A 22,139-nucleotide genomic window follows, 5' to 3' on the forward strand; every position below is an offset into this window, starting at 1 on the left:
AAGGAACAAGTTTTAGGATCGTTTTGCTTTATTTTCAGTATTTGCTTGATTAACGATGACCTAACATTTTGGCAGAAATGTAGTTATTGGTATTATCAAACTATCAGTAGACCTGTTTTATTTTCTCGTACCTCTTATGCATTTATTAATAAACACCAATTCCGCTGCACAATGCAAATATACAGTAGACGTAGAGATTCCTACATAGACGCCAATTAGGAGTAACAATCAGCAAGAAATCAAAGAAGAGGTTCCTTGTTGGCCAAGAAATCACAGAGGAAATTCAAAGCTCAGGCTGCATTTACTCGCACTCTTCTCGAATCGACTGGAAAAGCAAGGTCGAGAGGTAACGTTCCCCAAAGCTCGGGAACACAACCTGGAAACAAGATTCACACTTGGAGTGAACCTATTGAAGTATTGATCTCTGACACCCAACCATCCGTTACGCTTAAGGGACACAGCACTACTGCCATGTGATGTGACATATCAGAATTTTGTCTTAGTGAACGTATTAACCAGAGAAATTAGGAAACGTAAGAAGCAGATGTCATTTGACTCACGAAATGGCCCTCGCAACCCTTGATGAAACTTCAAATAACTCAGGAGAGAAATTGCCTGGAGAGTCTTTCCCAATCCCATCTGCCCAATCCTTCGATTAGACTTAACATAAATTCAAATCACAAAGAGATCAATACAGCATTTCAAAAACGATGTCAGTACCTCGTCTCCTGCAATTAGAATCAAACATACATACAGATGGTGAACTCTCTTGTGACTTTTTTCATTGTAAACTGGTTTGCCGCTAGGACTTGGAGGCACACAGGCTGAGAACGAGACCGGTTTTGGAAAACCGGGAAATTAACCAAGAGGCTTACAAGGAAACTCAATATAACGACGTCGTGTCACACTTTTTTCACTTTCTTCCCCAATTTCTTTCTTTTGCAAAATACAACTTTTATTTTTTTCAACAAACAATTTTTTGTTTGTCAATAAACTCTTTTTTCTTAGCTAAAACCAAATTTTATAAAGAAAAACCATAAATTCTATTTAAATATTACAAAACATATCCACTTTATAATTATTTTGGGAAAATATATCTCTCTTTATTGTTTGGTCAACTGGGAAAATATATCCCTGTATTCTAAGAAATGTTATGAAAGAATCCAATAAAATATTGAAAAATTAATATAGAGTGGCATAGTGGTGAAACGGGTTTGAGGATTCGTCAATAAGTATTATGCTTGAAGTTCGAGTTTTTATATTGTGATTTCAACTATTTTTGGTCATTTTGTATGTGTAATTGACATTTGGATTTTGACCTACTAAAGAATGACATCAAAATCTGGTTCTGATGGTCTTCATTGGAGTCTAAATATATCACATATATACATTTGGTAATTTGTAGCACAGCTTGACTCTAGATTCTGACCTTAATTAGATTTCAACTCAATAATGTGTCCAGAAAAAAAAAATTCTCCGAGACATTGTTGGCCGGATGTTGTCTGTTACTTAAACACATCATTTGGGTGCTGATATCATACTGAGAGAATTTATTATACCAGAGAAAAAATATCATATGGGGAAATACTAAGATAATTCTATGAAAGTCCATTTGTGGAAATAAATCACAAAACTTCCAAAATACAGACAAGTGGGTTGTGAATGTATGACGTCAGCAGATTCGGCATCGACGGCTCAGATGATGAGAGCAGACACTGAGACACATAGGACCCATGTCAATCACCTTTAATTCCATCGTTGCCATATATGTTCAAATATTAAACATTTAATCAAACGTATAATCATAATAATTCTCTATTTCTTTTCGATTTAAATATTGTTGCTAGCACTAATCTCCCACCATTACTCCTCCATTCACTCTCAACTCCTCGAGTGCTTTGTCTTTGTGGTACGAAGGATCCATCTCTATGTTTCAACGCATATCACACATCCATTTTATTGCCGTATACCATAAGTAAATTATGCACTTATTTTCTTAATATTTATGTGACTTTAAATAGATTCATGTGTAGAGAGATCATTCATGAGAATCTTGATCAACTTGTTATGTACTACTTACGTATTCAAATAAAGACTTGAATCACAATTTCTGATTGCTGAAATATTTTTCAGATAAGCATTCGTATGTTTTGAACAAGAACGCACATATTTCATGCACCGAAAGTCAGTTTTGCGTGTACCAAAAAAATACGACATTTTAGCATACTAATTGGGTAAAACTGTTTTATTCACGCCACCTTGAATTTAAATATGATGCTCATTAGAATTTATAAGATTGGAAACATTAAACCCTTTCTCCATCAAAAAAAAAAAAGATTGAAAACATTATGCATGCAATAATATGGACGTCTTGGATTAGTAACTTTCGTCTAGCTAGTAACATAGTTTTATATTATAAATTGGTTACAAAATCAGTAGTAACGCCGGAGATTTTATATAAGATCACACAGTGTATTATAGAGATTAGATTCCACAACTCTAACGGAAATACAAGATTTTTGAACGAAATCAATTCTACCCCATGCAACTTTTCAATATGATTCTTGTAGTTGTCATGATGACCAAACAATGAACTTCACATATTTATCGAGTACTCCTTACTCCTTAACCATCTAATTTCATAAATCATAAGTTTGAACATTAAACATGTAAATTAAATTGATACCATGGCATATACTTATAATTTATAAAATATGGGCGCCCTATGGTTTGACATGGTTTATTGAAGATCATTGTTCCGAAGACTTGTCTATAAATGTTCTCCAAATTGAAGACATATGAATGAGGGTTCTATGATTTTAACGTTGAAACCCGAACCCATAATGAGTTCCTTTATTAATTTAATAATGTTTCACTCTCAAGAGTATCTAATTGTAAGCGAAAGTGGGTCGATTCGAGCTTCATTAAACAAATATTACTTGTTTTGTTACAAAAAAAACAAATATCACTTGATTTAGCCAATGAGATCAACGCAGAGAATAAATTAATATGTTAGTGGAGGTTTTATACAACTATTTATTATTACTTGTCAACAAAAAAATCTCCTATTAGTTTATTAATTGATTACAACAAAATTATCCACAAGACGTATGCTGTATGCATAATTGCATATATACAACATAAAATATCCATCTCTATCATTAGGATCAAGTTGAGTGTCGGTGATCACTTCTCGGTTCTTGTTGTCTGCTTCACTCTTCTAATATATATACTGTTAGTAGACACGTATTTCTCATCATAAATAAGTCAATATTTTGAGTGAATATTAGCTATAATTCTGTAAGTTTCATGAGCAACAACGAAAAGGATTTTTATTAATTACATGTGTCGTGTGACGCAATAATATTCACTTCCAAGTTCTAATCACACTAATCGAATTTGTATATTAAAAGAAAAAAGCATGGCTTAGTACTATGTCTGCCATTTTCGAATTTTTTTATTCATGTACTAATTTGTTCATGTCTTCCACAAAATCACCCAACATTTTCTACCCCACCATAGTTGCTGAACATGCACAGAGCCACGTATCCATTTTATTCGCTCTACATATATAATTGTTTTCTTGTTTGGGTATAGAAACTCTACATATAACATATGCTTTGCGTGTATGAAAGAAAACTATATACTATATAATTTGCAATATTACAAAAAATGTTGACCAAAATGTCTCTACCTATCCCGCCGAAAATATTTCTTCCACCGGCTAATTCTCCACCGATTCATCATCACCAAGCTCCGCCACCGCTTGCACCGCCACGCGCCGCCATATCAATATCTATACCGGAAACTGGTCTAGGACGTACCGGAACCATCCACGACGAGTCGACGTCATCGGCTTTTCGTGACTACCAGTCATTATTCGTGTCGCAGCGTTCCGAGACAATCGAACCGGTCGTAATTAAACCAATCAATGGCTCAATACCGGTTGATTTTCCTTCCGGTACATATTATTTGGCTGGTCCAGGACTATTTACCGACGACCATGGGTCAACGGTCCATCCACTTGACGGTCACGGTTATCTCCGTGCGTTTCACATCGACGGCAACAAACGGAAAGCAACGTTCACGGCGAAGTACGTTAAGACGGAAGCTAAAGAAGAAGAGCACGATCCAGTGACTGACACGTGGCGGTTCACTCATAGAGGTCCGTTCTCGGTTTTGAAAGGTGGGAAGAAATTTGGAAACACGAAAGTGATGAAAAACGTGGCTAATACAAGCGTTTTGAAATGGGCTGGGCGTTTGCTTTGTTTATGGGAAGGTGGTGAGCCGTACGAGATTGAATCTGGATCGTTGGATACAGTCGGGAGATTTAACGTTACGATTAACGGCTCCGATGATGATGATTCTTCCGACAGAGATTTTCCTGGTCATGATATATGGGACACAGCCGCAGATTTGTTGAAACCCATACTTCAAGGTAATGTTTTACTCCCTTAAAAGTAAAGTTAATTAATTAAAGGATGTAGTCCATTATATTTCACACCAAAAAAAAGTATGTAGTCCATTATTCAGACAGCGGCGTAAAATTAATCAAGTAATACTCCTCCGAAACTATATAAATTAAATTTATTTTTATTTTATGTAGGTGTGTTTAAGATGCCACCGAAACGGTTCTTATCACATTACAAAATCGACGATCGAAGAAAAAGACTTTTGACGGTGACTTGCAACGCCGAAGATATGCTTTTACCTCGTAGCAACTTCACATTTTGTGGTAAATAATTTGCAAGTTTATTACATAAATTATACAATTTTTTTTTTTAATATTTATAGTAATGGAAAATGATTATGTACAGAGTACGATTCGGAATTCAAGATGATACAAACGAGAGAATTCAAGATCGATGATCATATGATGATTCATGATTGGGCCTTCACAGATACTCACTACATACTGTTTGCCAACAGAGTCAAGCTTGATCCAATTGGTAATAAAACTAACTCACTTCTGTTACTACTTACAAGATCATTTACACGATCGATCAATAATACATATGCATTGCAAGGAATCTGATATGGATATATATTATCTGCAGGTTCCATGGCGGCGATGTGTGGGATGTCACCGATGGTATCAGCGTTATCGTTGAACCCAAGCAACGAGAGTTCCCCGATTTATCTCCTCCCAAGATTTTCCGAGAAGTCTATGGGAGGTAGAGACTGGAGAGTACCAGTCCAAGTGTCTTCTCAGTTATGGCTAATTCACTCCGGAAACGCTTATGAGACTAGAGAGGATAACGGCGATTTAAAGATTCAGATACAAGCTTCTGCTTGCTCATACCGGTGGTTTGATTTTCAGAAAATGTTTGGTAAGTTATCAAAATAGAAACCTCTCACGGCAATTATTAATTAGTTCATATACGATTTCGACATAACTTCTTCCAAACGTTAGGGTTTTCATAGGTGTTCGGAAGATAGCTATTGAGCTGTTTATAATTAATTCCTTTGATTTCTTACAGGATACGATTGGCAAAGCAACAAGCTGGATCCTTCTGTTATGAATCTGAACCGTGGCGACGACAAACTACTTCCTCATCTAGTTAAGGTATTAAGTTTACATGGCCTAAGAAAATGTTTTCCTTGCGAAACGTACGTCTCAAAATTATTCTGTGAGGATTTTTTAATGTTTTCAAACAAATACGAAGTGGAGATAAGTAAACAAAAGTAATTAACGTAGGTATCTATGACCTTGGACGCAACCGGAAACTGCAAGAGCTGTGACGTAGAGCCTTTAAACGGTTGGAACAAGCCGTCAGATTTTCCGGTTATAAACTCATCCTGGTCCGGAGAAAAGAACAAGTATATGTATTGTGCAGCCTCTTCGGGAACTCGACGTGAGCTTCCTCATTTCCCTTTCGACATGGTCGTGAAGTTGGACTTAGAGTCTAATATTGTCCGTACTTGGTCTACCGGAGCTAGGAGATTCGTTGGTGAGCCCATGTTTGTCCCTATAAGCTCCAACAAAGAAGATGAAGACGATGGTTACATTATCGTTGTCGAGGTACGTATAGGTATATATAGACTTCGATTTATTAGTTATTATAAGATGCATCTGTGACGAATATTTTTTTATACGATTTGTTATATACTTTTTTTTTTAATGTATATATAGTACGCGGTTTCGGTGGAGAGATGTTACCTTGTGATTTTGGATGCTAAGAAGATCGGTGAATCCGATGCAGTCGTGGCGAGGTTAGCAGTTCCGAGGAATTTGACGTTTCCTATGGGTTTTCACGGTTTATGGGCCAGCGATGATTGAATTTGGTTGATACGATTTTATGATTCATTTGGATTGATATATATACATATATATATATATAGTAAAAATCAGCTACTTTTATTATATTTTATCTGTTAGGAGTAGAAAAAGTGTTCAAATTGTCCCGAGAAGAAGCCATGGTTATTGTACCATAGTGTAAAAAATTGTAAATTGTAAATAAAAATGTATATTTCACACGCATGACGACCGTCTCCGTTTGTAACAATTGAAAATACTGCAAGAAAAGCTTCAACTATGGCTCGTGCGACATGTCTTCCAGATCATAGTGCACACAATTTGGCAGAAAATAAATAAACGAAGACACGATGAACTTTCAATATCTAGCTCAGCGATTTGACTCAAAACATTGACAAACAAACAAATCATGAATAGATTGTCTTAAATCCAAGTTATAGGGGACAATAGATATGAAAGAGGAATGGAAGCTAATTCTTCAAGATCATACTAATTTCATATATTTGATTGTTTTCTCCATAAATCTTCAAAGAAAAAAGCACATGTTGTTAATTTTTGTTGTTAGGTTAATTTTAGATTCAATTATAAGACAATAATGAAAAAAAAAAATTAGTCAAGTGAAGAAGGAAAAAAATCTGACTTTGTAGATTTCTTGTTGCAGCTCCTAGTGAATTTGTCTTTGCAAAAGAAATGAATCTGCCTCTGTTATATACTATACTAACAATCATGTGAATTTTTTAATATATTTATTCGCAATATATGAATTTTTTTGTACCATTTCATGCTGCTTGAGTGCTTTCCTAGATTGTTTAATTAGTTCATAAACGTCTCTGGCGCTAACTTTGGAATAAACAATTTTAAAAGTATAAAAAGCCCTAATTCCCTTCTTCCGTTTTTTTGTTTTTTATCGTGTGTTCTTCCTTTGACCATAACCCGGTTGCATTGACCCTACGCTTCTGTTACTAACCTTAAAGCCTCTATCTGCAAAAGAGGTTTAATGCAAAACCCCTTAATTTTTCAAAACGCCGGCGAAGAAGAGCGAAGCAGTAAGTGAAGAGAAGAGGGAACATCGGAGAATAAGAGAGATTCGCAATGTCGGGGTTCCCGTCGTCGTTTGGTCAATCCAATTCCGGTGGAGGATTCGCCTTCGGATCTTCCTCCGTTACTAGCTCCTCCTCTGCTTCATCTACCACATCCCCTCTAGCTTTCTCCTTCAACCAATCCTCAAACCCTAGCTCCGCCGGAGCTCCTGTATTTGGCTTCGGATCCACTGTATCGAATCCTGTTTCCTCCGCAGCTCCATCATTTGGGTTTGGAAATCCCGCATCCACCGCATCCACCGGTTTCGGGTTCGGATCCTCTGCTGCTCCGTCTCCATCATTCGGATTTGGATCAGCCGTGTCTTCATCTGCTTCTGCTCCCTCACTGTTTGGATCATCTACGAATGCTTCTGCAACTGCTCCTGCTTCTTCTCCTTTCGGATTCGTGACTTCATCGACCTCTCAGCCTCTTTCATCCGCGTCTGTTTCAGCACCATCTCCCTTCGCAACCTCATCCTCCTCCTCATCTTCATCGCTATTCGGAGCGCCAGCCAGTGCTCCAACGTCCCTTTTTGGATCTTCATCTGCCGCCGGCTCGAATTCCCCTCTCTTCGGGGCATCCTCATCGCCCGCTGGCTCAACGCCTCCCCTATTTGGCGCGCCCTCTTCAGGCACCGGCTCCACACCTTCCATCTTTGGCGCCTCCTCATCAGCCTCTGGCTCCTCACCGTCCATCTTTGGCGCGTCCTCATCAGCGTCTGGCTCCTCACCGTCCATCTTTGGCGCGGCGCAGTCATCAGCCTCTGGCTCCTCACCGTCCCTATTTGGAGCCACCGGTACGTCACCGTCCATCTTCGGGTCGTCTTCGTCAGCCGGTTCAACACCTTCTCGCTTTGGGTCGTCCTCGTCAGGCGTAGCGGCTTCTTCACCATCCCCGTTTGGAGTATCCGCCATCACTTCCTCTGCAACCAATCCCATGCCTACCCCGGCTTCTCCTTTCTCCGCTTCTAGTATCTCTGCTTCTGCTCCTTCACAAACGGTTTCGTCATCTTCCTCCTTCTCATTTGGTAACCTTTCAACCTCAAGCTCAGCCCCTGCAACTAGCACATCCCCAGCAGTGTTTTCTATTGCAACCACCACCACTACTTCTTCTTCGACTCCCGCTGCCACTAGTGCTCCATCTTCTTCAGCTGCAGCTTCTACAGCGACTTTCCCTTCTTTTGGTGTGGGTTCATCTGCAACCAACAGCACCCCGGCTACTTCTGCTGCTACAGGGTTTAGTTTTGCTAGCTCGACTTCTGCCTCTGGAACTACTAGCTCTTTTACTGGTTTTGCTGTACCCCAGACATCAACACCTGCATCATCTTCTCAACCACAGACTACTAGTGCTGCAGTCTCATTCAGTAAGCTTTTTTATCTTTGTCTCAGGATTTGTTTGCCTATCCCATTCGTTTCAGTGAATAGGAATGAGAATGTCGGAAGTCATTGGTTAGGATTAGAGAAGGCAGATGTACTTACTCTACCTGAATCTATATACTCGTTATGATGCTATGGTTTGCCTTCTGCATGTATACGTGCCTTCACGATTTGTTTTGTGGATCACGAGCTATGCTTTTCTCTGATTGATGTATTGTGTTCAGATTTTCCATCTTCTACTTCTACGGCTGCTCCTGCTATCAGTTCTGCTACTACAACACAGACTTCTCTTGTTGTGGCTTCGAGTAGTGGGTAAGCTCACTTTAGTTGTGTGCCTAAGAAATTTATATACTTTATTTTTGTTTCATGGTCTCAGGTTCTTTCCATCGTATTTCACTTCAGTTTATTTTTTTGTAGCTGATGTTTCCGTGTTATGTGTTTCTTCTGTGTAATAGGCCAAGCACAACTGTTGCGGCTCCAGTGGCTGGTACTCCCAAGTTGCCATCTGAAATAACTGGCAAAACTGTTGAGGAGGTATGTAGATATTTGCCCTCTTATTGTCTATCTTTTTTTGCCATGTTATATTTTGAGAATATTCAAATGTTCTTCTTTGGCATTTTGAAGATTATAAAGGAATGGAATACGGAGCTGCAAGAGCGTACAGGGAGATTCCGGAAACAGGCAAATGCAATTGCAGACTGGGATAAGCGGATCTTGCAGAACCGTGATGTTCTTTTGAGGCTTGAGGTGGGATTATTTTGTTCTATCATCAAGTCTCTCTCAGAATCTCTTTTCTTTTTTGAATCTTCAAAGACTTTGTTTTAATCACACATCTGATTTTTGCTCAACAAACAGATTGAAGTTGCAAAAGTGGTTGAAACGCAATCTAGTTTGGAACGACAGCTGGAATTAATCGAGACTCATCAACAAGAGGTATGCAGAAAATCTATTATCATCTTATGTGAATCTGTAAATGTGGAGTCAGTATGTAACATGCAGTGTGAATCATTTGTCCTTTATTCTAATCTGCCTAACTTCACATATGTTTGATTCGAAAATGGATAGTCTACACCAAAGTCACTGTGTTAATCATCTGAATTCTCTACTTTTGTTCAAGGTTGATAGAGCTCTGCAAAGCATGGAGGAAGAGGCTGAGCGTATATATAATGACGAGCGGAAATCACTTCTTGACGATGAAGCAGCATCAACAAGAGATGCAATGTGAGAACTCTCAAGTCTTTCCACAACCATGATCTTTCTACAATTATATTATTCTAATTGCTGTGATGATCACATCATATTTATTCCCATGTCTATGATTTTATTTCATTAAACGTACCTGACATCCTAGCCTGATCTATGCTTTACAAGATAGACTTGTTTTCATTTCAGGTATGAACAGTCTGAGCTTGTAGAAAGAGAATTGGAGCATATGACTGAACAAATCAGATCGATAATACAATCCGTAAATGCAAACCAGGTACTCTATAACATATCATATACTATAGTATTTTTTTATTTCCTGTGGATACATCATAAACCATTTCTTTGTGTGTAAAATAGGGTGGAGAACTTGAAGCAGTTGATGGGATGAGTCCACTTGATGTAGTTGTCAGGATCTTAAACAATCAACTCAGTTCCTTAATGTGGATTGATGAGAAAGTAAGTTTTGTAACTTTTTGTTTTAAATGAATTGTCTTCTACGCTATGTTTCTCCTATATCTACAATTGTGTAACTTAATCATTGAACAGGCTGAGGAATTCTCTTCTCGGATTCAAAAAATCGCATCTCAAGGCTCTGGTGCAGACCGTGAATTGATTGCTCCAAAGCACTGGATGTCTTGATAGTTCCTGACGATTTTTCATGAATGTCTTCTTTAGTTTTGTGGAAGGGACAGTCTGATTTTACATCTTAAAGATTTTTTACCTTGAAAGATTTGTATCATTTGGATATTGATTGTTCATGGTTTGTTTGTTATCCACTTTCATGAAGATTACTTTTCATTAGTCATCGCTAGAGAGCTGGCTATTAATGACACCTCCTTAAGTAGTTAAAACGACGACGTGGCGTCCATATCTTACGTTTTTTTCCTTTAATTTTTCTTTCATCAAATCAGAGACTTTCTTACACCGATTTTGAGACGAGTCACGACGACTCTCGCATTTCGAGAGAAATTTCCAGTTCTTCGCGTGGGACGATTCTCTGCAATTAGATTTGCATTCGCGAAACCTTTCAGAGACTATTATTCTTCGCTTACAGTCTTGACCGGTTTCGATGGCGGAGGGAAACGCCGCTTCGCGTTACGTGAAATTGAGGAAAGAGCAGGCTCCTGTCGAAGATATCACGCCCGGCGAACTCAATCAGCCCATAGATGTTCCTCAGGTGAATTCTCTCTCTCTCTCTCTCTTTCTCTGCATTCATCGAACGCACGTTTCTAGACCTCTCCGATCTCGCTCTTCAATCATTCCTTCAGATCTGTATCCTAATCGGAGTAGTTCTCGATATTTACGGTTTTTGATAATAGAGTTCTTGTTGATTCCGGTTGTTGCTTGTGTCGATCTAGACCTCTCGATGAGGTGAAGGAGATGGAATCGTGGTTGTGTTTGACTGAGGATGAGTGTAGCTATTCTCTGATAATTTGACTTCTCTGATCAATCTTGGATTTTTCCTACCATTCAGGCAGGAGATTTCGTGATCTGTCGTGCATTAGATCCTTTCGACGTGATACCAAAATATTTGTATGAGTTGTGACATTAGCTTTAGCTGTTTCTTTTTGGGACTCCATTTTTTGAAATCTTGGGTTCAACACTGATAAGTCAAATCAAGCAGCTATCAAAACAAGGCTAGACTCTTAGTGACGTGTTCCTTTGAAGCTAGCTTCCATATGAGAATGTGTGATGGAAGGAAGAAACTCGACACTATCCTTTTTTCTTTTATTATAGGAGTCATTGTAGTGTGACATTTCATACTACTGAGCTGAAAGTAATTAGTCATGTATTACAATCACTTTACTGCTTTTCTGTTTGAAACTTTTGTTTACAGTTGAATGTTCGCAAGTGCCATGAATGTATGCAAGTTCTACCTGAAACCTATGAACCCCCTTCTGATGAAAACTGGACCACTGGCATTTTTGGCTGTGCTGAAGATCCCGAGAGCTGTAAGGCTTCCTCTTTGTTTTGCAACCGTCTTAACTTTTCGTATTCCATTGTAGAGTTTGATATGCTTTTAATTTCCTTTCTTAATGGAATCTTCCACTGTGTGTGATTTTGCAGGCAAGACTGGTCTCTTTTGCCCGTGTGTACTGTATGGGCGTAACATTGAAGCTGTGAGGGAAGAGATTCCTTGGACCCAACCATGTGTATGCCATGCAGTATGTGTTGAGGGAGGAATGGCACTTGCAGCAGTAACCGCTCTCTTCAGTGGCTACATTGATCCTCAAACAACAGTCGTGATATGCGAAGGCCTCTTCTTTGCTTGGTGGATGTGTGGAATCTACTCAGGCTTGTTCCGCCAAGAACTCCAGAAGAAATATCATCTCAAGGTAAGTTAAATCCCACATCATATTATTCTCATATATTTTAGATATGATCTCAGATTCCTCGTTTTGATTTTCTTGTAGAATGCGCCGTGTGATCATTGCATGGTTCACTGTTGCTTGCATTGGTGTGCTTTGTGTCAAGAACACAGGGAGATGAAGAATCATCTTTCTGATGCAGATGCTTCATCATCAACTACTATGGATCCTCCTCCAGTTCAAGCGATGAACACCGAAGAGAAGAAACACGCTTCATCGTCTTCATCATCGTCTTCCTCTTCGTCTCCATCATCTGCTAAAAGCCAACACAATGATCTTGAGATGGTCCCTCTATAGGAAACATAACTTATTATCTCTGCTGCTTATGCTCTAAGCTGTTTTTTTTTTGTGCAGAGAAGTTTTCGTACCAGCTGATTCTGTTGCCCTTTAGGTTTTACAGATGCAAGTTTGTTGTAAGAACAAGTTCATTTATATTTTTACATTTTACAGAACTTAATTTATGAGGTCAATGAATCTCTTTGGATATGGAAGAAAATTATGTCGCTATAGTTGTGATATATCACACTTTAATCATTGAAAATGTTTCGTAAATCCCATAATCTTTAGTTTATTTTTTTTGTCGTCAATCCTATGATCTATATTTAATTTTGTGAATCGTATTTGATTTAGTTGATCATTTTATAATTGTAGTATAAAGACTGTGATTGTGTTCAAAAAGCGCCCGTGGCCTAATGGATAAGGCGTTTGACTTCTAATCAAACGATTGTGGGTTCGAGTCCCACCGGGCGTGAAGGCATTTTAGTTTATTGATTTGAGGAAATGTCCATTTTTTTTCTCAGATTTTGTTTTAAGTTTCACCGCCTTAAATCAATCGTTATTTCTGTAATAAATAAAATTGTTAAAAAATTATGCAATGAGTTTGTCATTTCTTTTATTTTTACTGTTTTTGATTGTTTCATTATTTTGTACTTTGTAGAATTAGCAATTTAGCACCAAGCAGCAGCATCAAGCACCATTAATCAAAGGGATTTTAATTTTTAAGTTACAAAATATCTTCTTCATTTTTTTCTTTTTTAATTTATTTTTCCTTTTTGTCCGAAGAAAACTCCATTTCTAAATGTTTAAATCGAAAAAAATACAGGAAATAAAAATGCAGACTATGTCGTCTAAAAAGCTCACTGAAACCCATTTCATAAAAGTCTAAAACCCTCGTTCCTAGAAAGATATGGCGAGGTTTCCGTCATCTCCGACGCCTAACCTCCTCTTGAGGCTCTTCTCCTCTAACAAACGATCATCATCTCCGACTGCCGCGCTTCTAGCCGGAGATTTCCAGCTTCGCCAATTCTCCGCCGGCAGCGCTGCCCGTGCGGCCAAGGACGACAAGGAACCATGGTGGAAGGAATCTATGAACAAGCTTCGCAACATCGGGATCTCAGCTCACATAGACTCGGGCAAGACTACGCTTACCGAGCGTGTTCTCTTCTACACGGGTCGGATCCATGAGATCCACGAAGTCAGAGGCAGAGACGGCGTCGGCGCTAAGATGGACTCCATGGACTTAGAGCGAGAGAAAGGTATCACCATCCAATCCGCCGCCACCTACTGTACTTGGAAGGATTACAAGGTGACTTGAGAGACTTCTTTGCTCCGATTCTCTGTTCGTTCATTTCTTCTCAGATTCGTGTGGTTTTGCTGATTCAATTGAGCCTGATCAATCACACTAGTGTTTGATTTTTGGTTTTTTTAGCTTAATCGCATCGAATCCTATTCAGTTTTGTTTGTTTCTAAAAAAAATTCTTGTCAGGTTAATATTATCGACACTCCTGGTCACGTTGACTTCACAATTGAAGTGGAGAGAGCTTTACGTGTATTAGATGGTGCGATCCTGGTCCTATGCAGTGTTGGTGGTGTGCAGAGTCAGTCTATTACAGTGGATAGGCAAATGAGGAGATACGAGGTCCCGAGAGTTGCCTTTATCAACAAGCTTGATAGAATGGGAGCAGATCCATGGAAAGTCTTGAACCAAGTATGTAACCTATGATCCTTCTACACTTTTCTGTGGAATGAGTTAGCTTTACTGTTTACATAACTTCTTTTTTCTACTTACTAGGCAAGAGCCAAGCTCCGACATCATAGTGCAGCTGTGCAAGTGCCGATTGGTCTTGAAGAACATTTCAAGGGTCTTATTGACCTCATACATGTTAAAGCTTATTTCTTCCATGGATCAAGCGGGTTTGTGTTAATTTTCTTAGAATTGCTTATCCGGTACTGTGGCACATAAATTTTTATGTTTTGACATTTTTATCGTTTATAAATTGCAGTGAGAATGTTGTGGCTGGTGATATTCCTGCAGATATGGAAGATTTGGTTGGCGAGAAAAGGCGAGAACTGATAGAGATAGTCTCTGAAGTTGATGACGTTCTCGCTGAGAAATTTCTTAATGATGAACCTGTTTCTGCTGCTGAGCTTGAGGTTTTGTTCATTTTCCTATTGTGTTTATATTGTGTGCATATAATCACGATGGCACTATTAAGCGAATTCTTTTCATCAAACAGAGGAAGATGGTTCCTGAAAAATAGACAATAAATTAGTGTTAGCTGGCTAACTTATTGCCCTTATGTGCATATAATCTCAATGACACTGAAAGTAAATAGTCGAACTCAGCAGGCTGAGTAATAGTCTCCCTAAAATAGATATTGTTGGCCACTTATGGTATTTAGTTAATTAGTTTCACTTCCACGGCTATCAATTCTGAGGGAATGTTAAATTATAGGTCCTAGCTCTTTGACTTGCCTTAGCTAGTCTTAAATTCCTTTTCTTATCTTTTCATTTCTTGCGAGTAGCGTCCATGAATTGCTACGTTTAGATATTATTGTTCTTTTACTTGCAGTTTTGTTACCGTTAACTTTTTTTGACCTACTGTATCTATGTGCAGGAAGCTATTCGCAGAGCTACCATTGCACAAAAGTTTGTTCCTGTATTTATGGGTAGTGCTTTCAAAAACAAGGTATTTTGAAAGATGATACTTTGCAAGTCCTGTTGTCGTATCGATTGAAAAGTTTCAACATTTAGCGTACTCCGTATTTTTTTGTCTGCAGGGAGTACAACCTCTACTAGATGGTGTTCTTAGTTATCTCCCTTGTCCAACTGAAGTCAATAACTATGCTCTTGACCAGAACAACAATGAAGAGAGGGTACTCTACTTGCATTTTTTTTATGGTAAAAGGGTATATCGGTTCTAAATGAATGAGTTTCAGGTAACATTGACTGGGTCTCCAGATGGACCTCTTGTGGCATTGGCTTTTAAATTAGAGGAGGGACGTTTTGGTCAGCTGACATATCTAAGGTAATTACTTGATCTTCTTCTTATTTATAGATGAGATGAATTTGTGAATACCTGAATGCTAATTCTTGTTCTTTTGGAAATGAAGAGTATACGAAGGTGTGATTAAGAAGGGTGAATTTATCATAAATGTTAATACTGGAAAGAGATTAAAGGTTAGTCTATGGATCCTAGTATGGCTTTGAGATTTTTCAGTGCCATGAAGTCCCGTGCATGACTTTATACCAAAATCACACTTTAATACCTATAGTTTCTTATCCCTTACATGAATCCGTTTTCATTTGTTCTTTTTATTTTACCCTTGAAAGTAGCATTTATGTAGCTTGATTTTACTTGAAGGCTATTTAATGTTTCTTGGTGCAGGTTCCACGATTGGTCCGTATGCATTCTAATGATATGGAAGTAAGTCATGTTGTTGCAGTTTATTTTTCTCTTCAAGATTCCATTATGGTACCAACTCTAGTGCCCTGTCTAGTCGGATTCTAGAAGTTTAATTTTGTTTTTCAGGATATTCAAGAGGCACACGCTGGAGAAATTGTAGCTGTCTTTGGGGTCGAGTGTGCATCAGGTATAGTAGAAAATTCGTCTTTCCTTCTTCATCTTTAACATAATTTGCTTCTTTTGGTGTGAGACATACTTTGGGGATGAATTTCTGTTATTGTGTTTATTGTGGGGTCAATTCCTAACGTCGTTATATTATCAGGTGATACATTTACGGATGGATCAGTCAAGTACACAATGACATCTATGAGTGTTCCTGAACCTGTTATGTCATTGGCGGTTCAACCCGTTTCAAAAGATTCTGGTGGACAGGTAACTTCCGTGCTTTTGTAAAGTAAAACAATTTTCCTTTAATTTCTGGCGTTAATAAAATTTATTTTCTTCTGGTGTAGTTCTCAAAAGCATTGAATCGATTCCAGAAAGAGGATCCTACTTTCAGAGTGGGTTTGGATCCCGAGAGTGGCCAGGTATCATCTTAAAGAACTCTCTTGTTTCTCATTTCCTCTCTTCTCTTATTTCAGCCCCTAGTATACAAATTTGATGATTCTTTCATTTATCCTTAATGGGACAGACGATTATTTCCGGTATGGGGGAATTGCATTTGGACATTTATGTTGAACGCATGCGAAGAGAATATAAGGTGCGTGACTTTGTTGCTTCTCGACAAACAAACAACAACAAAAATTCCCTTATTTCTGCTTATTGTTGCCAATTTCATACAAACAGGTAGATGCGACGGTTGGAAAACCCCGTGTCAATTTTAGAGAGACGATTACTCAACGGGCTGAGTTTGATTATTTACATAAGAAGCAAAGTGGAGGAGCGGGTCAGTACGGCAGGGTCACCGGGTGAGTATCTAAAAACTGATATACCCTCAAATGATGTGGTTGGGTTCCCTTCTAAACCAATACTAATAATGTCATGCTTAAAATTCTCATAATGATTAGGTATGTGGAACCACTACCGCCGGATTCTAAAGAAAAGTTTGAATTCGAAAACATGATTGTTGGACAAGCGATTCCGTCTGGCTTTATTCCAGCAATTGAGAAAGGTTTCAAAGAAGCTGCAAACTCGTGAGTGGTCTTTTTTCTCTTTTGACCTTTTGGAATGCTCCTCTCAAGTTGTTTACTGATTATTTGATCTTCAATTCCATCGCAGGGGCTCACTAATTGGTCACCCTGTAGAGAATCTCAGAATAGTATTGACAGATGGAGCTTCACATGCAGTAGATTCCAGTGAACTTGCGTTTAAAATGGCTGCAATATACGCGTTCAGACTTTGTTACTCAGCGGCTAGACCGGTCATTTTAGAGCCTGTCATGTTGGTTGAGTTGAAAGTACCAACAGAGTTTCAGGGTACTGTTGCTGGCGACATCAACAAGTAAAACTCCAAACCCCTTTAACAAACACTTTTTCTCCTTGTTCCATTTCAGAGTTTCGGGGTACTGTTGCTGGGTAATAATAATAACTCAACTTCTTCGACTTTCAGGAGGAAAGGTATAATCGTTGGAAACGATCAAGAGGGTGACGATTCCGTAATCCAAGCTCATGTGAGAGCCAATAACAAGCACATTTTGTCTTACTATTAATAATCCCTTAACTCTTGAAACCGTTTTTCTAACATGTAAATATGTTTTTTTTTTTTTTAACAGGTGCCTTTGAACAACATGTTTGGCTACTCCACCTCACTCCGCTCCATGACACAGGTATTATCATCATCATCATCATCATCATCATCACCACCATAATCATGGACATTTATGAAGATTTTATTTATAATTTGGATAGGGAAAAGGAGAATTCACGATGGAATACAAAGAACACTGCGCTGTGTCTAACGATGTCCAGACTCAGCTCGTCAACGCCTACACCGCCAGCAAAGCTACTGATTAATTAATCCCTTTCAATCGATATTATGGTTTATCATCTTAATCAATTTGTCTTTTCATAATCCAACAATTATTTATACGGTTCACACAAGGAACAAATTCACTCAGTGCCTAATGGGCTTTATAGAAAATCTATTTCAAGGTTATTTGGGCCATGAGCCCTTCAACCTCTATTTAGCTAGTCTACATTTTTGGTATATTATTAATAATCCCATGTAACATGGGCCATCTTTTAGTCAACAGTTTTTCCCAAAATTCTCATTTTGATAATTTTCATTCAGTTAATAGATTTTTAAAAATTATTGACACAGGTAAATAGTGTTTCACCTGTTTCAACTTTCAACAGATATTTGATGTATTGATATATGTATTTCATTCAATTCTCTATTTTATTTAATAAGAAGATAGGGTCTAAAATAAGGCAACCAAAAATCGTTAGAGACAATGATTTGACATAGAGTGGTATGCACGTCAAATAAGAGAGAGGGAAGAAGAAACTGTCTCCAACGAACAAGCTCAGACTTTTCTTTATAACTTCATCTCAAAGCCACCCTCTTTTGTTATCGAAGATGAAGAGTCGTTACCAACTCCTCATCTCCTATAATTACCATCATACCCTCCGGTTTAGTTGTTACTCTTACTCCTCCTATCTAATTTTTGGTTCTCTTCTCCTTTTAACCAACCGTGGATAATTTTACCAAACAGATCAATTTTTGAAATCGATGATCCATTATCGACCACTAACGTCGTTTCAACCTTTAAAAAGACTAAAATTGTTCTTGTCGAAGTCCTGATCCAAGGGAAAGTATTGTAATTTTCGCGGATATTAATCAACGTATTCTCTACAGTCAACATAATTTCCGCTTTAAATTATTTTTATTTTATTTAACTAGTCAATTCAAAATTTGGTGTGGTTTGGTTAGTTAATAACTTACTACTGAACTAAACACAATCCATTAATTATTTTAATAATCAAACGGTCCAACCCCATAACACTAATACCATTTTTGTATATTTATAAATTATAACAAAGCTTTTCCCTCCACGCCACTTCAATATCCAAAAAAAAAAAAACATTTACACCGTACCATGCATCATCATCATCATCCATGCAATCGCAAACCCATCACCGTCTCTTCCCTCCTCTTCTTCTTTCTCTATCTCAACCTCCATAGCCCACAAACCATCGAAGCTCGAAACCCCTCTCAGTTTACAATCAATCCATCCCAGCCTGACGTCGTCACTATACCGGAAATCAAACGTCACCTTCACCGGTTCGGTTACCTCCAACGCAGCAACGACAGTAAATCCGACGCCATTTTGTTCGAGAAGGCTCTCGCTCGTTACCAGAAAAATCTCGGTCTACCGATAACCGGGAAACCAGATTCCGACACGTTGTCACATATTCGGTTACCAAGATGTGGATTTCCTGATTACGTGGAATCCAAAACGACGGCGTTTCACGCAGGACAAAAATACGTGTATTTCCCCGGAAAGCCCAGGTGGACAAGAGACTCTCCATTGAAGCTAACGTACGCCTTCTCGCAGGAGAACCTAACCCCTTATCTAACACCGGCACAAATACGGCGCGTGTTCCGACGCGCTTTCGGCAAGTGGGCTTCGGTGATCCCTGTAAGCTTCGTCGAAACAGAGGATTACGTCTTCGCCGACATCAAAATCGGATTTTTCGCCGGAGATCACGGCGACGGAGAGCCATTCGACGGTGTTTTAGGTGTTTTGGCCCACACTTTCTCGCCGGAAAACGGTAGGCTTCATCTGGACAACGCAGAGACGTGGGCCGTCGATTTCGATGAGCAAAAATCGAGCGTGGCCGTTGATTTGGAATCTGTGGCGGTGCACGAGATCGGTCACGTGCTTGGGCTGGCTCATAGCTCGGTGAAAGACGCGGCAATGTATCCAACGTTAAAGCCCAGAAGTAAGAAAGTGGATTTGAACATCGATGACGTCGTTGGAGTACAGTCTTTGTACGGAACAAACCCTAATTTCACGTTAAGTGCTTTACTTGCGTCGGAGACTTCTACCAATCTAGCCGATGGTACGATGATGATTCGGCCTCAAGGACTTATCTTTTCGACTCTGAGTACTCTTCTCTTTCTGATTTTTCTTGATTTGTAGGTTACTACATAAATCTTCTTCTTTTCTAACTGTTCCATTTAGTTATTAGTTTTGTTGTTTATAAACCATGTTTTCATTATTGTATATTTTATACAGCATCTGAATTTACTCTAATTACTTAAATTTACTAAAATCATCTAGACCACGACTAAGCGTTTTAGGTACTAGATGAACAATTGTCACCTACGTAATGCTTAAGGCTTGCTTGAACATTGGTTTCAATAAGTCTCCAAATGTATAGAATCAATGAATCATATAGTCATGACATATATACTCTGCTTTTTAAGCGGTCTATTGTTTTGGATGTTCATGTTTCTTGTAAAATGGACTTATATATATAGTCTGCTTTCAAACAACAAGGCCCATTATAAATGGGCAACAAATCTTAATGGCCCCAGTGACGTTGCTGAGCTGAAATTAAATTTAGGTTTGGCTTTTGGTTGAGTTTTGCGAAATATGAACTCAATCCAAAGCTAATAGGGTTCGTTGGCACTTAGAAGAAGTTGTAACTCTGGCTTCTTCTTATTCATCTTACATTCATTTTAATTTCGGTTATACTTTTTTTGTTTTTTTGTAGGTTTGGAATAAATAAAACCATACGCACCAGAGAATGCTTAAATCCATATATTGTCAGCGAAATATAACCGCAAAATGAAAAATAAACTTTGAACTGTGTATATACTTGATATATGCATAGTAAATAATTTGTTTTAATTAAAAAAAATAATGAATTGTTCCGACTTCCGACACAATTTCTTTGGATATCTATCCCCAATGGTCGCTGTCGCATTCAACAGAAAGTAGGCTCCACGGCCCATAATCATATTAACGGTACGGCCTGGTTTAATCGCTTTCTTCTCTTCTCTATCATTTTTTTTTGGGTTGGTGAATCATAAATAATCGGGGAATATTTTAAGAGCAGAAGACTATTGCGATTCTCCCTTTAAATGAAAAATATCAAACTTGTTTTTGGTAACAGATAATTACACATCGATGTTTTCAGGTTTTTTTTTTTTTTAATAATAAGCTTACCGTTTTTTATGAATTTGACTATATGTAGCGCAGATTTTTCTTTCTGCAAAAAAAAAATTCTAGAGTTTTCTTTGTTATTAATCTTTTTGTTGGCTGAGAGCCTGAGACAGACAAGGTAAATCACTTTTTCCCCTAACTAAATCATCATCTTCAACTTCATTGGTTCCCACCATTTGGGCGCAGAATCTATAGTTCATTTGACAAATTAATTATTACCTAACAGCTATCTTTTTTTCTGTCACGAAGCCACAACTCTTGTACGTTATGTCATTTTGTAATATGTACGCGCGCTAATTATTTTTCTATGTATCACTTTCAGTCATCTACTAATCAATTTGCATCGCTTGTGTACAGTTACCTTACTTGAAGGCTTGAAGCCTTTGAACAAAATAAAACTCTCTAGAACTAAAAACGTTATATTTGACACTACCATTCTTGAGTGTTTCTTATAAATATGAAATTAATTAGGTATTCTATATTTTTTTTTAAAAAAGGTTGTAGTAAAACGAATTTGAAAAAACAATTAGAGGTATTTAAGAAGGGGACAAGAGGGATAAAGGAGGAGCATATGGTCTATCATTTTAACATGTTATTCGTCAGAAGGGACTTATTATCTAAACAAAAAGATGACTTCTTTTCTTTCATTCATATATACATGTAACTTTTTCTTTCTAAAATTGACTTAAAATAAAAAAAGATCGAGTGTTGTTGAGAAAAAACTCATATAATAGTATTCGGTGTCATTATGGGCACATGAGGCCGCACGTGTTCTTGCTGTTTACTTTGGGATCACCGTCGTCTGTCACGTCACGTGATTCAAGAAAAAAAAATCAAAAGAATAAACTAAAAAAGAAGTATATAATAATATCAATAATGTCATATATTCGTAATCAAATGTATGATAATATTAATATATGTGGGTTACGAGCGTTCTTAGTGGTCAGTTGCTTACTTCCACTACTAGAGTCACGAGACCACAACATTTCGGGGG

General features: G+C 38.1%; 5 protein-coding genes and 1 non-coding gene across 6 annotated transcripts; all 6 read left to right on the forward strand.

The window, feature by feature from the left end:
• The first annotated feature begins 3,657 nt into the window (after positions 1-3,657).
• Positions 3,658-6,280, forward strand: LOC18015650 (carotenoid cleavage dioxygenase 7, chloroplastic). Its single transcript, XM_006397617.2, has 7 exons — positions 3,658-4,438; positions 4,607-4,735; positions 4,818-4,949; positions 5,058-5,330; positions 5,481-5,566; positions 5,699-6,022; positions 6,134-6,280. The coding sequence occupies exons 1-7, from the start codon at positions 3,673-3,675 to the stop codon at positions 6,278-6,280; spliced, it is 1,857 nt and encodes a 618-aa protein (XP_006397680.2). The 5' UTR covers positions 3,658-3,672.
• Positions 6,281-7,285: 1,005 nt separating this feature from the next.
• LOC18015651 (nuclear pore complex protein NUP62) lies at positions 7,286-10,686 on the forward strand. Its single transcript, XM_006397618.2, has 9 exons — positions 7,286-8,699; positions 8,937-9,024; positions 9,168-9,246; positions 9,337-9,459; positions 9,568-9,645; positions 9,830-9,933; positions 10,105-10,192; positions 10,276-10,374; positions 10,465-10,686. The coding sequence occupies exons 1-9, from the start codon at positions 7,349-7,351 to the stop codon at positions 10,555-10,557; spliced, it is 2,103 nt and encodes a 700-aa protein (XP_006397681.1). The 5' UTR covers positions 7,286-7,348; the 3' UTR covers positions 10,558-10,686.
• Positions 10,687-10,809: 123 nt separating this feature from the next.
• Positions 10,810-12,829, forward strand: LOC18015652 (cell number regulator 6). Its single transcript, XM_006397619.2, has 4 exons — positions 10,810-11,095; positions 11,756-11,870; positions 11,986-12,254; positions 12,333-12,829. The coding sequence occupies exons 1-4, from the start codon at positions 10,988-10,990 to the stop codon at positions 12,582-12,584; spliced, it is 744 nt and encodes a 247-aa protein (XP_006397682.1). The 5' UTR covers positions 10,810-10,987; the 3' UTR covers positions 12,585-12,829.
• A 136-nt stretch (positions 12,830-12,965) lies between these two features.
• Positions 12,966-13,038, forward strand: TRNAR-UCU. The gene has a single exon. It is a non-coding gene; the product is annotated as a tRNA-Arg (tRNA).
• Positions 13,039-13,410: 372 nt separating this feature from the next.
• On the forward strand, positions 13,411-18,147 carry LOC18015653 (elongation factor G-2, mitochondrial). Its single transcript, XM_006397620.2, has 19 exons — positions 13,411-13,872; positions 14,053-14,274; positions 14,359-14,480; positions 14,570-14,720; positions 15,184-15,255; positions 15,347-15,442; positions 15,506-15,594; positions 15,680-15,746; positions 15,955-15,993; positions 16,099-16,159; positions 16,295-16,404; positions 16,485-16,559; positions 16,664-16,732; positions 16,819-16,940; positions 17,040-17,165; positions 17,251-17,472; positions 17,581-17,641; positions 17,744-17,797; positions 17,880-18,147. Exons 1-19 carry the CDS (start codon positions 13,474-13,476, stop codon positions 17,982-17,984), a joined length of 2,262 nt encoding a protein of 753 aa, XP_006397683.1. The 5' UTR covers positions 13,411-13,473; the 3' UTR covers positions 17,985-18,147.
• Positions 18,148-19,054: 907 nt separating this feature from the next.
• Positions 19,055-20,208, forward strand: LOC18015654 (metalloendoproteinase 4-MMP). The gene has a single exon (XM_006397621.2). It carries the CDS (start codon positions 19,070-19,072, stop codon positions 20,114-20,116), a length of 1,047 nt encoding a protein of 348 aa, XP_006397684.1. The 5' UTR covers positions 19,055-19,069; the 3' UTR covers positions 20,117-20,208.
• Positions 20,209-22,139: the final 1,931 nt, after the last annotated feature.

The sequence above is a fragment of the Eutrema salsugineum genome, unplaced genomic scaffold, assembly GCF_000478725.1.
Source record: "Eutrema salsugineum unplaced genomic scaffold, Eutsalg1_0 scaffold_22, whole genome shotgun sequence".
Taxonomy (NCBI): domain Eukaryota; kingdom Viridiplantae; phylum Streptophyta; class Magnoliopsida; order Brassicales; family Brassicaceae; genus Eutrema; species Eutrema salsugineum.

Excerpts from the sequence above, each read along its gene's own strand:
- LOC18015653 (XM_006397620.2), top strand. The coding sequence starts at position 13,474 with ATGGCGAGGTTTCCGTCATCTCCGACGCCTAACCTCCTCTTGAGGCTC. Across the intron at positions 13,873-14,052 it reads GTACTTGGAAGGATTACAAG|GTTAATATTATCGACACTCC; the intron begins GTGACTTGAGAG and ends AATTCTTGTCAG. Across the intron at positions 15,994-16,098 it reads TGCATTCTAATGATATGGAA|GATATTCAAGAGGCACACGC; the intron begins GTAAGTCATGTT and ends TTTGTTTTTCAG.
- LOC18015650 (XM_006397617.2), top strand. The coding sequence starts at position 3,673 with ATGTTGACCAAAATGTCTCTACCTATCCCGCCGAAAATATTTCTTCCA. Across the intron at positions 4,950-5,057 it reads AGTCAAGCTTGATCCAATTG|GTTCCATGGCGGCGATGTGT; the intron begins GTAATAAAACTA and ends TATTATCTGCAG. Across the intron at positions 5,567-5,698 it reads TACTTCCTCATCTAGTTAAG|GTATCTATGACCTTGGACGC; the intron begins GTATTAAGTTTA and ends TAATTAACGTAG.
- LOC18015651 (XM_006397618.2), top strand. The coding sequence starts at position 7,349 with ATGTCGGGGTTCCCGTCGTCGTTTGGTCAATCCAATTCCGGTGGAGGA. Across the intron at positions 9,460-9,567 it reads ATGTTCTTTTGAGGCTTGAG|ATTGAAGTTGCAAAAGTGGT; the intron begins GTGGGATTATTT and ends CTCAACAAACAG. Across the intron at positions 10,375-10,464 it reads TAATGTGGATTGATGAGAAA|GCTGAGGAATTCTCTTCTCG; the intron begins GTAAGTTTTGTA and ends ATCATTGAACAG.
- LOC18015654 (XM_006397621.2), top strand. The coding sequence starts at position 19,070 with ATGCATCATCATCATCATCCATGCAATCGCAAACCCATCACCGTCTCT.
- LOC18015652 (XM_006397619.2), top strand. The coding sequence starts at position 10,988 with ATGGCGGAGGGAAACGCCGCTTCGCGTTACGTGAAATTGAGGAAAGAG. Across the intron at positions 11,871-11,985 it reads TGCTGAAGATCCCGAGAGCT|GCAAGACTGGTCTCTTTTGC; the intron begins GTAAGGCTTCCT and ends GTGATTTTGCAG. Across the intron at positions 12,255-12,332 it reads AGAAGAAATATCATCTCAAG|AATGCGCCGTGTGATCATTG; the intron begins GTAAGTTAAATC and ends ATTTTCTTGTAG.